General features: G+C 38.4%; 1 protein-coding gene and 1 long non-coding RNA gene across 3 annotated transcripts in view; one reads left to right on the forward strand and one right to left on the reverse strand.

The window, feature by feature from the left end:
• Window positions 1-9,735, reverse strand: part of LOC117324021 (germ cell-less protein-like 1) — a 36,641-nt gene extending 26,906 nt beyond the window's left edge. Inside the window, exons 1-5 of one of the 2 annotated variants that reach the window (XM_033879620.1) lie at window positions 9,525-9,735; window positions 8,657-8,780; window positions 7,548-7,644; window positions 6,840-6,937; window positions 3,515-3,561 (exon numbers count right to left, since the gene is read on the reverse strand). In XM_033879620.1, the coding sequence (XP_033735511.1) occupies window positions 3,515-3,561; window positions 6,840-6,937; window positions 7,548-7,644; window positions 8,657-8,780; window positions 9,525-9,664 (506 nt within the window). In that variant the 5' untranslated portion in view covers window positions 9,665-9,735. Of the gene's footprint in view, window positions 1-3,514; window positions 3,562-6,839; window positions 6,938-7,307; window positions 7,432-7,547; window positions 7,645-8,656; window positions 8,781-9,524 lie in introns of those variants that run through there. The other variant, XM_033879630.1, reaches the window with a different exon arrangement.
• Window positions 9,736-10,746: 1,011 nt separating this feature from the next.
• LOC117325950 lies at window positions 10,747-14,842 on the forward strand. The gene is made up of 3 exons (XR_004532401.1): window positions 10,747-10,850; window positions 11,420-11,517; window positions 14,796-14,842. It is a non-coding gene; the product is annotated as an uncharacterized LOC117325950 (long non-coding RNA).
• Window positions 14,843-15,234: the final 392 nt, after the last annotated feature.

Genomic DNA, 15,234 nt, shown 5'->3' on the forward strand with positions numbered 1-15,234 from the left:
CTGTCTGTCCACAAACCTAATATAGATACATTGTCTGTCCACAAACCTAATATAGATACACTGTCTGTCCACAAACCTAATATAGATACACTGTCTGTCCACAAACCTAATATAATACACTGTCTGTCCACAAACCTAATATAGATACACTGTCTGTCCACAAACCTAATATAGATACACTGTCTGTCCACAAACCTAATATAGATACACTGTCTGTCCACAAACCTAATATAATACACTGTCTGTCCACAAACCTAATATAGATACACTGTCTGTCCACAAACCTAATTTAATACACTGTCTGTCCACAAACCTAATATAGATACACTGTCTGTCCACAAACCTAATATAGATACACTGTCTGTCCACAAACCTAATATAGATACATGTCTGTCCACAAACCTAATATAGATACACTGTCTGTCCACAAACCTAATATAGATACATTGTCTGTCCACAAACCTAATATAGATACACTGTCTGTCCACAAACCTAATATAGATACACTGTCTGTCCACAAACCTAATATAGATACACTGTCTGTCCACAAACCTAATATAGATACATTGTCTGTCCACAAACCTAATATAGATACATTGTCTGTCCACAAACCTAATATAGATACACTGTCTGTCCACAAACCTAATATAGATACACTTGTCTGTCCACAAACCTAATATAGATACACTGTCTGTCCACAAACCTAATATAGATACACTGTCTGTCCACAAACCTAATATAGATACACTGTCTGTCCACAAACCTAATATAGATACACTGTCTGTCCACAAACCTAATATAGATACACTGTCTGTCCACAAACCTAATATAGATACACTGTCTGTCCACAAACCTAATATAGATACACTGTCTGTCCACAAACCTAATATAGATACATTGTCTGTCCACAAACCTAATATAGATACACTGTCTGTCCACAAACCTAATATAGATACATTGTCTGTCCACAAACCTAATATAGATACACTGTCTGTCCACAAACCTAATATAGATACACTGTCTGTCCACAAACCTAATATAGATACACTGTCTGTCCACAAACCTAATATAGATACACTGTCTGTCCACAAACCTAATGTAAATACACTGTCTGTCCACAAACCTAATATAGATACATTGTCTGTCCACAAACCTAATATAGATACACTGTCTGTCCACAAACCTAATATAGATACACTGTCTGTCCACAAACCTAATATAGATACACTGTCTGTCCACAAACCTAATATAGATACACTGTCTGTCCACAAACCTAATATAGATACACTGTCTGTCCACAAACCTAATATAAATACACTGTCTGTCCACAAACCTAATATAGATACACTGTCTGTCCACAAACCTAATATAGATACACTGTCTGTCCACAAACCTAATATAGATACACTGTCTGTCCACAAACCTAATATAGATACACTGTCTGTCCACAAACCTAATATAATACACTGTCTGTCCACAAACCTAATATAGATACACTGTCTGTCCACAAACCTAATATAAATACACTGTCTGTCCACAAACCTAATATAGATACACTGTCTGTCCACAAACCTAATATAGATACACTGTCTGTCCACAAACCTAATATAGATACACTGTCTGTCCACAAACCTAATATAGATACACTGTCTGTCCACAAACCTAATATAGATACACTGTCTGTCCACAAACCTAATATAGATACACTGTCTGTCCACAAACCTAATATAGATACACTGTCTGTCCACAAACCTAATATAGATACACTGTCTGTCCACAAACCTAATATAGATACACTGTCTGTCCACAAACCTAATATAGATACACTGTCTGTCCACAAACCTAATATAGATACACTGTCTGTCCACAAACCTAATATAGATACACTGTCTGTCCACAAACCTAATATAGATACACTGTCTGTCCACAAACCTAATATAGATACACTGTCTGTCCACAAACCTAATATAGATACACTGTCTGTCCACAAACCTAATATAAATACACTGTCTGTCCACAAACCTAATATAGATACACTGTCTGTCCACAAACCTAATATAGATACACTGTCTGTCCACAAACCTAATATAGATACACTGTCTGTCCACAAACCTAATATAGATACACTGTCTGTCCACAAACCTAATATAGATACACTGTCTGTCCACAAACCTAATATAGATACACTGTCTGTCCACAAACCTAATATAGATACACTGTCTGTCCACAAACCTAATATAGATACACTGTCTGTCCACAAACCTAATATAGATACACTGTCTGTCCACAAACCTAATATAGATACACTGTCTGTCCACAAACCTAATGTAAATACACTGTCTGTCCACAAACCTAATATAGATACACTGTCTGTCCACAAACCCTAATATAGATACACTGCCTGTCCACAAAACAAATGTAAATATGCTGTTTGTCCACAATTCTAATGTAAATATGCTTTCTGCCCAAAAACCTAAGGAAAACGAGGCTGCAGAAGTTTTAAGTGATTATAGCAATGATGATTTTCTTAAAATAGGAGCCTTGACCTTGAAACCCTGAAACATGAACTTGTTCTAGGTATTCTAATACTTGACCAATACATGAAGTTTGATCAAAATCAGTTCAAAAATGAATTCACTAGAGTGGTGACAAAAAGCGAACATACTATGTAATATGAATGACTAAGAAGGGGATCCAGAAAATAACCTGGTCGCCAGGGGATCCAGATAATAACCTGGTCGCCAGGGGATCCAGATAATAACCTGGTCACCAGGGGATCCAGATAATAACCTGGTCGCCAGAGGACCTGGTCGCCAGGGATCCAGATAATAACCTGGTCGCCAGGGGATCCAGATAATAACCTGGTCGCCAGGGGATCCAGATAATAACCTGGTCGCCAGGGGATCCAGATAATAACCTGGTCGCCAGGGGATCCAGATAATAACCAGGTCGCCAGGGGATCCAGATAATAACCTGGTCGCCAGGGGATCCAGATAATAACCTGGTCGCCAGGGGATCCAGATAATAACCTGGTCGCCAGGGGATCCAGATAATAACCTGGTCGCCAGGGGATCCAGATGATAGCCCGGTCACCAGGGGATCCAGATGATAGCCTGGTCGCCAGGGGATCCAGATAATAACCTGGTCGCCAGGGGATCCAGATAATAACTTGGTCGCCAGGGGATCCAGATAATAACTTGGTCGCCAGGGGATCCAGATAATAACCTGGTCGCCAGGGGATCCAGATAATAACCAGGTCACCAGGGGATCAAGATAATAACCTGGTTGCCAGGGGAACCAGATAATAACCAGGTCACCAGATGATCCACATAATAACCAGGTCGCCAGGGGATCCAGATGATAGCCTGGTCGCCATGGGATCCAGATAATAAAATATTAAGCATGAAGTTCAATTCACTTTCACATTGATGACATTACATAATTTTATATATATTCCATTACATTATTTCATATATATACCATTACAATATCTTATATCTCTCTCATATAATACCTGATTGTTTCTTTCATCATAGACTCACACTGGTCAATCAATCCTTCCTAAAAAAAAGGAAGAAAAACAAATACCGTATATGAATATTCTGTGAAAAGACTTACATGACAAGTTCCATTGGTCAGACAGTAGAATATTCTGTGTAAAGACCAACATGACAAGTTCCTGTGGTCAGATAGTAGAATATTCTATGTAAAGACTAACATGACAAGTTCCTGTGGTCAGACAGTAGAATATTCTATGTAAAGACCAACATGACAAGTTCCTGTGGTCAGACAGTAGAATATTCTATGTAAAGACCTACGTGACAAGTTCCTGTGGTCTGATAGTAGAATATTCTGTGTAAAAACTAACGTGACAAGTTCCTGTGGTCTGATAGTAGAATATTCTGTGTAACAAGAGATCCCAGAGGGATCTTGGCGCCCACCATTGAATGATCTTCATAGGTTCCATGTCAGATTGATCTTTTCCCTACTTTTCCCTTCATTTTACTAATCTGTGCAAATTGAGACATCCCTCCAGTACTTTTCAAGAGAATCCTAGCTATATAAGAAATTTGAGATTTAACGATAATGGCTGTTTGTTTGCCAGGTTGTTTTCAGGACAGACTGGTCCAAAAATGCAATACAAGGGACCAAGGGGAACCTACTTATGAAATTTGAGAAAGATCCATTCAGTACTTTGAGAAATAGAGATAACAAACTTCATTTGTCAAAATCCAAGATGGCGGTCTGTCGGCCATATTGTTTTCCAATTGATCTCAAAATGCAATAAGCATAACGAGGCACCAAGGGGAACCTCCATATGAAATTTCAGAAAGATCCATTCAGTACATTCTCAGAAATAGTGATAACAAACTTAAATTGTCAAAATCCAAGATGGCTGCCTGTCAGCCATGTTGTTTTCTGATTGGTCTCAAAACGAAATATGCATAACTAGGCACCAAGGGAAACTTACATATGAAATTTGAGAAAGATCCCTTAAACACTTTCTCAGAAACAGTGATAACAAACTTCAATTGTCAAAATCCAAGATGGCTGCCTGTCGGCCATGTTGTTTTCAGATTGGTCTCAAAACGCAATATGCATAACTAGGCACCAAGGGAAACCTACATATGAAATTTCAGAAAGATCCATTCCGTACATTCTCAGAAATAGCGATAACAAACTTCAATTGTCAAAATCCAAGATGGCTGCCTGTCAGCCATGTTGTTTTCGGATTGGTCTCAAAACGCAATATGCATAATTAGGCACCAAGGGGAACCTACATATGAAATTTCAGAAAGATCCATTCAGTACTTTCTCAGAAATAGTGATAACAAACTTCAATTGTCAAAATCCAAGATGGCTGCCTGACGGCCATGTTGTTTTCCGATTGGTCTCAAAACGAAATATGCATAACTAGGCACCAAGGGGAACCTACATATGAAATTTGAGAAAGATCCCTTCAGTACTTCCTCAGAAATAGCGATAACAAACTTCAATTGTCAAAATCCAAGATGGCTGCCTGTCGGCCATGTTGTTTTCAGATTGGTCTCAAAACGCAATATGCATAACTAGGCACCAAGGGGAACCTACATATGAAATTTGAGAAAGATCCCTTCAGTACTTTCTGAGAAATAGCGATAACAAACGTCAATTGTCAAAATCCAAGATGGCTGCCTGTCGGCCATGTTTTTATCCGATTGGTCTCAAAACGCAATATGCATAACAAAGCACCAAGGGGAACCTTCATATGAAATTTGAGAAAGATCCCTTCAGTACTTTCTCAGAAATAGCGATAAAAAACTTCAATTGTCAAAATCCAAGATGGCTGCCTGACGGCCATGTTGTTTTCCGATTGGTCTCAAAACAAAATATGCATAACTAGGCACCAAGGGGAACCTTCATATGAAATTTGAGAAAGATCCCTTCAGTACTTTCTCAGAAATAGCGATAACAAACTTCAATTGTCAAAATCCAAGATGGCTGCCTGTCGGCCATGTTGTTTTCAGATTGGTCTCAAAACGCAATATGCATAACTAGGCACCAAGGGGAACCTACATATGAAATTTGAGAAAGATCCCTTCAGTACTTTCTGAGAAATAGCGATAACAAGAATTGTTTACGGACGGAGGGACGGAGGGACGGACGGACGGACGGACGACGGACGCAGGGCGATTTGAATAGCCCACCATCTGATGATGGTGGGCTAAAAACTAACATGACAAGTTCCAGTGGTCAGACAGTAGAATATTCTGTGTAAAGACCAACATGACAAGTTCCTGTGGTCTGATAGTAGAATATTCTATGTAAAGACCTACGTGACAAGTTCCTGTGGTCTGATAGTAGAATATTCTGTGTAAAGACTAACGTGACAAGTTCCTGTGGTCTGATAGTAGAATATTCTATGTAAAGACTAACATGACAAGTTCCTGTGGTCTGATAGTAGAATATTCTGTGTAAAGACTAACATGACACGACCCTGTGATCTGATAGTAGAATATTCTGTGTAAAAACTAACGTGACAAGTTCCTGTGGTCTGATAGTAGAATATTCTGTGTAAAAACTAACGTGACAAGTTCCTGTGGTCTGATAGTAGAATATTCTGTGTAAAGACTAATGTGACAAGTTCCTGTGGTCAGACAGTAGAATATTCTGTGTAAAGACCAACATGACAAGTTCCTGTGGTCAGACAGTAGAATATTCTATGTAAAGACCAACATGACAAGTTCCTGTGGTCAGATAGTAGAATATTCTATGTAAAGACCAACATGACAAGTTCCTGTGGTCTGATAGTAGAATATTCTGTGTAAAGACTAACGTGACAAGTTCCTGTGGTCTGATAGTAGAATATTCTGTGTAAAAACTAACGTGACAAGTTCCTGTGGTCTGATAGTAGAATATTCTGTGTAAAAACTAACGTGACAAGTTCCTGTGGTCTGATAGTAGAATATTCTGTGTAAAAACTAACGTGACAAGTTCCTGTGGTCTGATAGTAGAATATTCTGTGTAAAGACTAACATGACAAGTTCCTGTGGTCTGATAGTAGAATATTCTGTGTAAAGACTAACATGACAAGTTCCTGTGGTCTGATAGTAGAATATTCTATGTAAAGACTAACATGACAAGTTCCTGTGGTCAGATAGTAGAATATTCTATGTAAAGACCAACATGACAAGTTCCTGTGGTCTGATAGTAGAATATTCTATGTAAAGACTAACGTGACATGACCCTGTGATCTGATTATTGTATATAGAGCTAAGGTTAACAAAGGTAAACATAATAACTGCTGTTAAAATTTAAAAGCAGCGTACTCATCCCTACACCACATTTAGAGTACATACCAACTGTAGTAACATAGCAGCTGCCAAAACACTCACAACCTGTACAGGTTTGATGAAAACATAGTCTTTATACAGGGAGCCAAATGCTATCTTCAAAGCTGAAATACAACACATATTTAATGTTAAAGCCAAAAATGAAATGTTTTATGTTTTTGTTTCTATGACCAGTAATATGTCTATTCCATATGGCTACATTAGAATGATATACAGTTAATGCAAGCTACAATATATATATATATATTACAGCCTGGAATGTTATGTACAGTTAATGCAATTTACCATATTACATCTGAGAATACTATATATGTACAGTTAATGCAAGCTACCATATATTACACCTGGGAATGTTATGTACATAATGCAAGCTACCATATTACACCCGGGAATGTTGGGCATAGTTCTAAACTACAACAATTGCTAAACAAGTTAAATTAGTGTACGGTATATTAATCGCTCTTTTGTACCTACCCAAATGGAAGGAGTGAGGGGTTTTACTGTGGGCGGAAACCAGGGTACCCGGGGAAAACCCACGTGGTCGGGCAGGTGACCCCATACTGTTTCATGTCCGATTGGTGCATCGAACCCCGGCCGTCTGGGTGAAAAGTAAGTGTGTTACCAATGTGCCACCTGACCACCCATCTTCTACATTAATTTACCATATTTCTCTACCTAATACTAGTACTTACTAAACACAATCCTTGTACTCACCTTCCTCGTTTATATTCACATCCGTTACATCAACTGAGATCTCTGACTGGAACGACTCCTTCCAAGACCCACTGAACATACAGGAAAAGTAAGGTGACTGTAAAAACAATGGTTTCATATAATTTACTACACTCTTTGTTCACCACTTAACGGCACAAGGCGCATGGCGGGTGACGGACAGAGCATGATTGCTAGATTAAAATACCACTTGTCCAACAGCTAAATGCACAAGTCCGAAGTTGTTTTTATTTGAACCTTGCAGTAGAATCGGGAAAGGAAATGTTATTGATAACAAGAGGCCCATGGGCCTTAACAGTCATCTAACAAACACTTACAGCAGGGACACACCCCTCAATCCAGCATCATTACCATAAATTGTCAATACGCAGCCAGTTTTGTTTCAAATCATATTTGGTTTTTATCCATTTTGGCTTAAAGGAGTAGAGGAGCAGCATCTTTAAGTAAAATTTCAGCCAAGTTCCTATTTTTGGGCCATGCCTCTGTGTCCCCGACTCCCTATGGGCCGGACCAGCCTCATTTATATCAATTAGGATTGCCCTTCCCCAATGATGTTTCTTACTAATTATGATTATAATCAATAAGGCATTTTGGAAGAGTAGCATTTTAAAGCAACATTTAACATAAGTGCTCCTTTTGGGGGCCCACCCTTCTTTCCTTATTTATATAAAATATGTTTGCCCTCCCCAAATGATGTTTCACATGACATAACAGACATTACATTGGGACCAAATCCAAAATTTGACTGTCATAGTTTGATCTCTTCTGTAACAAACAGCAGTGAGGAATGCATTTTATTATTTATTTTTCATTTTTAAAAGCATGTTTCAGCTAAAACTCACTGGTCCAGTCGGACAAGTGAATGGTAAAATGTACTTGTTCGACAAAGATTTGTAGTGTTACTGACAAATCGGACAAGTCTGAATGTAGAGCCTTGAGTGATTGTGTAGAGATGAAAGGGTTGACCATGCGTGAGAAGGTCGATTTCAGCAGCCAACCACGATATTGATAGGCTGACAATGTTGAGTGTAGTATATACAGAGTATCATATATCATGTAGGCCTACATCTGGAAGCATATTTAAATTATACCTGTGACAGGTAAAGTTTATGGAGCTTCCATTCCTTTCCTAAGGCATTGATAGTAATGTCACTGTCTTCACCATCAAGAAACAAGGTCTGATAGATGTAGTTTGATGTTGATTTTATCCTTTTTCTGAAAAACATAAAAGTAAAAATGAATACCAATTCCTGTACTTATGTATTAGGTCAACCTAACAAGGGTGGTTTTTTTTTGGAAAATCTGGCAATAAACATCACAATCTAATTAAAATCTAGATCCTCGCTCTTACTCTGTTACATAAACATCTAACAACAACCCATAAGCGATCACGTTCTGATGACCTTGAGTTATGTGTATTTCACTTTCAGGGCGAATTGTGAATTGTCAATTTGTCGATGTCCTTGAAGCAAACCATTTCATCATGATCACAGCATGCATGTATTAATATGCTTTGTGGGATGAAATGACTTGAAACAAATTGACAGATTATGCAAGCTATGCACTCTAGTCATACTAATTTGCACATATTAAATTCACTTCCAAGATTCTGGGAGTAGTCATTTGATCGATTGGCTAATCAAAAATGTCATCCTGACGTGACCCCCTTATGGGATGTTGCAGAGAATGAGGATCTAGATTTCAATTAGATTGTAAACATCACAAAATCACATCCACTTCTCAAATCTTTCTCGTCACAAGTCTAACTGATCATGAAGCACCTAAACTTTGGTCCTATGGTTGGCTAGCAAATGTCTTCGGTTTTCCCGTTCTGCCGTCGCGATTTTATACGGCAATTTATACGTTACTGTTTGGAAGGACTAAAAGAACAAATAAATAACTGAAAAAAAACAACAGTAAGTATAGTCTATCCTACGTTCAGCAGAAAGATCATAGTACCGTTTTGGTGTATGCAAAATGTCTCGTGTTGCTGCTCCTGGCACAGGACCTATAGCCGTCTGAGTTAGGTTGTCAGTCTCATCAATTTTCCGTTTTTTCCCTCTGTTTTTTCCGAATGGATACGTCAAATAATTACCCATATTTTACCCAATATCGCTCTAACAAGTTTAATATTCCCCGCCTCATAGTTTCATAAACTTCCGGTTTTAGAAAATTCTAATATACGATGCAAGTACGGTGTGGGATAATTTCCGGATGCGTTAGGATGAATAAATACGTTTTGAGTCACGCCGTGCACGTTAAAGATCCTCTGCTGGTATTCGAACAAGAGTAGGCTAATTGCTAGCCGCCACAAAGTATAGGTTCACATAGGTCTAGATTAGGATAATGTAGGCATTTAGGTGATGAGGAAGTGCGGTATGGCGCGGGAAGCATGTCATAATTAAATATTTTTGCCTAGGCAAAAATAAAATATTGCCTAGGCAAAATTATTTCTGCCTAGGCAAAAATCGAATATTGCTGAGGCAAAAATATTTCAGCCTAGGCAATATTCGATTTATGCTTAGGCAAAATTATTGTAAATTTTTTAAAACTGTCTGTTATGTCATGTGAAACATCATTTGGGGAGGGCAAACATATTTTATATAAATAAGGAAAGAAGGGTGGGCCCCCAAAAGGAGCACTTATGTTAAATGTTGCTTTAAAATGCTACTCTTCCAAAATGCCTTATTGATTATAATCATAATTAGTAAGAAACATCATTGGGGAAGGGCAATCCTAATTGATATAAATGAGGCTGGTCCGGCCCATAGGGAGTCAGGGACAGAGGCATGGCCCAAAAATAGGAACTTGGCTGAAATTTTACTTAAAGATGCTGCTCCTCTACTCCTTTAAGCCAAAATGGATAAAAACCAAATATGATTTGAAACAAAACTGGCTGCGTATTGACAATTTATGGTAATGATGCTGGATTGAGGGGTGTGTCCCTGCTGTAAGTGTTTGTTAGATGACTGTTAAGGCCCATGGGCCTCTTGTTATCAATAACATTTCCTTTCCCGATTCTACTGCAAGGTTCAAATAAAAACAACTTCGGACTTGTGCATTTAGCTGTTGGACAAGTGGTATTTTAATCTAGCAATCATGCTCTGTCCGTCATCCGCCATGCGCCTTGTGCCGTTAAGTGGTGAACAAAGAGTGTAGTAAATTATATGAAACCATTGTTTTTACAGTCACCTTACTTTTCCTGTATGTTCAGTGGGTCTTGGAAGGAGTCGTTCCAGTCAGAGATCTCAGTTGATGTAACGGATGTGAATATAAACGAGGAAGGTGAGTACAAGGATTGTGTTTAGTAAGTACTAGTATTAGGTAGAGAAATATGGTAAATTAATGTAGAAGATGGGTGGTCAGGTGGCACATTGGTAACACACTTACTTTTCACCCAGACGACCGGGGTTCGATGCACCAATCGGACATGAAACAGTATGGGGTCACCTGCCGGACCACGTGGGTTTTCCCCAGGTACCCTGGTTTCCTCCCACAGTAAGACCCCTCACTCCTTCCATTTGGGTAGGTACAATAGAGCGATTAATATACCGTACACTAATTTAACTTGTTTTGCAATTGTTGTAGTTTAGAACTATGCCCAACATTCCCGGGTGTAATATATGGTAGCTTTCATTAACTGTACATATATAGTATTCTCAGATGTAATATGGTAAATTGCATTAACTGTACATAACATTCCAGGCTGTAATTTATATATATATATTGTAGCTTGCATTAACTGTATATCATTCTAATGTAGCCATATGGAATAGACATATTACTGGTCATAGAAACAAAAACATACAACATTTCATTTTTGGCTTTAACATTAAATATGTGTTGTATTTCAGCTTTGAAGATAGCATTTGGCTCCCTGTATAAAGACTATGTTTTCATCAAACCTGTACAGGTTGTGAGTGTTTTGGCAGCTGCTATGTTACTACAGTTGGTATGTACTCTAAATGTGATGTAGGGATGAGTACGCTGCTTTTAAATTTTAACAGCAGTTATTATGTTTACCTTTGTTAACCTTAGCTCTATATACAATAATCAGATCACAGGGTCATGTCATGTTAGTATTTACATAGAATATTCTACCATCAGACCACAGGAACTTGTCACGTTAGTTTTTACACAGAATATTCTACTATCTGACCACAGGAACTTGTCATGTTAGTTTTTACACAGAATATTCTACTATCAGACCACAGGAACTTGTCACGTTAGTCTTTACACAGAATATTCTACTATCAGACCACAGGAACTTGTCACGTTAGTTTTTACACAGAATATTCTACTATCAGACCACAGGAACTTGTCACGTTAGTTTTTACACAGAATATTCTACTATCAGACCACAGGAACTTGTCACGTTAGTTTTTACACAGAATATTCTACTATCAGACCACAGGAACTTGTCACGTTAGTTTTTACACAGAATATTCTACTATCAGACCACAGGAACTTGTCACGTTAGTTTTTACACAGAATATTCTACTATCAGACCACAGGAACTTGTCATGTTGGTCTTTACATAGAATATTCTACTATCTGACCACAGGAACTTGTCATGTTGGTCTTTACATAGAATATTCTACTGTCTGACCACAGGAACTTGTCATGTTGGTCTTTACATAGAATATTCTACTGTCTGACCACAGGAACTTGTCACATTAGTTTTTACACAGAATATTCTACTATCAGACCACAGGAACTTGTCACGTTAGTTTTTACACAGAATATTCTACTATCAGACCACAGGAACTTGTCACGTTAGTCTTTACATAGAATATTCTACTATCAGATCACAGGGTCGTGTCATGTTAGTCTTTACACAGAATATTCTACTATCAGACCACAGGAACTTGTCATGTTAGTATTTACATAGAATATTCTACTATCAGACCACAGGAACTTGTCACGTTAGTTTTTACACAGAATATTCTACTATCAGACCACAGGAACTTGTCACGTAGGTCTTTACATAGAATATTCTACTATCAGACCACAGGAACTTGTCATGTTGGTCTTTACACAGAATATTCTACTGTCTGACCACTGGAACTTGTCATGTTAGTTTTTAGCCCACCATCATCAGATGGTGGGCTATTCAAATCGCCCTGCGTCCGTCGTCCGTCCGTCCGTCCGTCCCTCCGTCCCTCCGTCCGTAAACAATTCTTGTTATCGCTATTTCTCAGAAAGTACTGAAGGGATCTTTCTCAAATTTCATATGTAGGTTCCCCTTGGTGCCTAGTTATGCATATTGCGTTTTGAGACCAATCTGAAAACAACATGGCCGACAGGCAGCCATCTTGGATTTTGACAATTGAAGTTTGTTATCGCTATTTCTGAGAAAGTACTGAAGGGATCTTTCTCAAATTTCATATGAAGGTTCCCCTTGGTGCCTAGTTATGCATATTTTGTTTTGAGACCAATCGGAAAACAACATGGCCGTCAGGCAGCCATCTTGGATTTTGACAATTGAAGTTTTTTATCGCTATTTCTGAGAAAGTACTGAAGGGATCTTTCTCAAATTTCATATGAAGGTTCCCCTTGGTGCTTTGTTATGCATATTGCGTTTTGAGACCAATCGGATAAAAACATGGCCGACAGGCAGCCATCTTGGATTTTGACAATTGACGTTTGTTATCGCTATTTCTCAGAAAGTACTGAAGGGATCTTTCTCAAATTTCATATGTAGGTTCCCCTTGGTGCCTAGTTATGCATATTGCGTTTTGAGACCAATCTGAAAACAACATGGCCGACAGGCAGCCATCTTGGATTTTGACAATTGAAGTTTGTTATCGCTATTTCTGAGGAAGTACTGAAGGGATCTTTCTCAAATTTCATATGTAGGTTCCCCTTGGTGCCTAGTTATGCATATTTCGTTTTGAGACCAATCGGAAAACAACATGGCCGTCAGGCAGCCATCTTGGATTTTGACAATTGAAGTTTGTTATCACTATTTCTGAGAAAGTACTGAATGGATCTTTCTGAAATTTCATATGTAGGTTCCCCTTGGTGCCTAATTATGCATATTGCGTTTTGAGACCAATCCGAAAACAACATGGCTGACAGGCAGCCATCTTGGATTTTGACAATTGAAGTTTGTTATCGCTATTTCTGAGAATGTACGGAATGGATCTTTCTGAAATTTCATATGTAGGTTTCCCTTGGTGCCTAGTTATGCATATTGCGTTTTGAGACCAATCTGAAAACAACATGGCCGACAGGCAGCCATCTTGGATTTTGACAATTGAAGTTTGTTATCACTGTTTCTGAGAAAGTGTTTAAGGGATCTTTCTCAAATTTCATATGTAAGTTTCCCTTGGTGCCTAGTTATGCATATTTCGTTTTGAGACCAATCAGAAAACAACATGGCTGACAGGCAGCCATCTTGGATTTTGACAATTTAAGTTTGTTATCACTATTTCTGAGAATGTACTGAATGGATCTTTCTGAAATTTCATATGGAGGTTCCCCTTGGTGCCTCGTTATGCTTATTGCATTTTGAGATCAATTGGAAAACAATATGGCCGACAGACCGCCATCTTGGATTTTGACAAATGAAGTTTGTTATCTCTATTTCTCAAAGTACTGAATGGATCTTTCTCAAATTTCATAAGTAGGTTCCCCTTGGTCCCTTGTATTGCATTTTTGGACCAGTCTGTCCTGAAAACAACCTGGCAAACAAACAGCCATTATCGTTAAATCTCAAATTTCTTATATAGCTAGGATTCTCTTGAAAAGTACTGGAGGGATGTCTCAATTTGCACAGATTAGTAAAATGAAGGGAAAAGTAGGGAAAAGATCAATCTGACATGGAACCTATGAAGATCATTCAATGGTGGGCGCCAAGATCCCTCTGGGATCTCTTGTTACACAGAATATTCTACTATCAGACCACAGGAACTTGTCACGTTAGTTTTTACACAGAATATTCTACTATCTGACCACAGGAACTTGTCATGTTGGTCTTTACATAGAATATTCTACTGTCTGACCACAGGAACTTGTCATGTTGGTCTTTACATAGAATATTCTACTGTCTGACCACTGGAACTTGTCATGTTAGTCTTTACATAGAATATTCTACTATCTGACCACAGGAACTTGTCATGTTGGTCTTTACACAGAATATTCTACTGTCTGACCACAGGAACTTGTCACGTTAGTCTTTTCACAGAATATTCATATACGGTATTTGTTTTTCTTCCTTTTTTGTAGGAAGGATTGATTGACCAGTGTGAGTCTATGATGAAAGAAACAATCAGGTATTATATGAGAGATATATAAGATATTGTAATGGTATATATATGAAATAATGTAATGGAATATATATAAAATTATGTAATGTCATCAATGTGAAAGTGAATTGAACTTCATGCTTAATATTTTATTATCTGGATCCCATGGCGACCAGGCTATCATCTGGATCCCCTGGCGACCTGGTTATTATGTGGATCATCTGGTGACCTGGTTATTATCTGGTTCCCCTGGCAACCAGGTTATTATCTTGATCCCCTGGTGACCTGGTTATTATCTGGATCCCCTGGCGACCAGGTTATTATCTGGATCCCCTGGCGACCAAGTTATTATCTGGATCCCCTGGCGACCAAGTTATTATCTGGATCCCCTGGCGACCAGGTTATTATCTGGATCCCCT

The sequence above is a fragment of the Pecten maximus genome, chromosome 1 (assembly GCF_902652985.1).
Source record: "Pecten maximus chromosome 1, xPecMax1.1, whole genome shotgun sequence".
Lineage (NCBI taxonomy): Eukaryota > Metazoa > Mollusca > Bivalvia > Pectinida > Pectinidae > Pecten > Pecten maximus.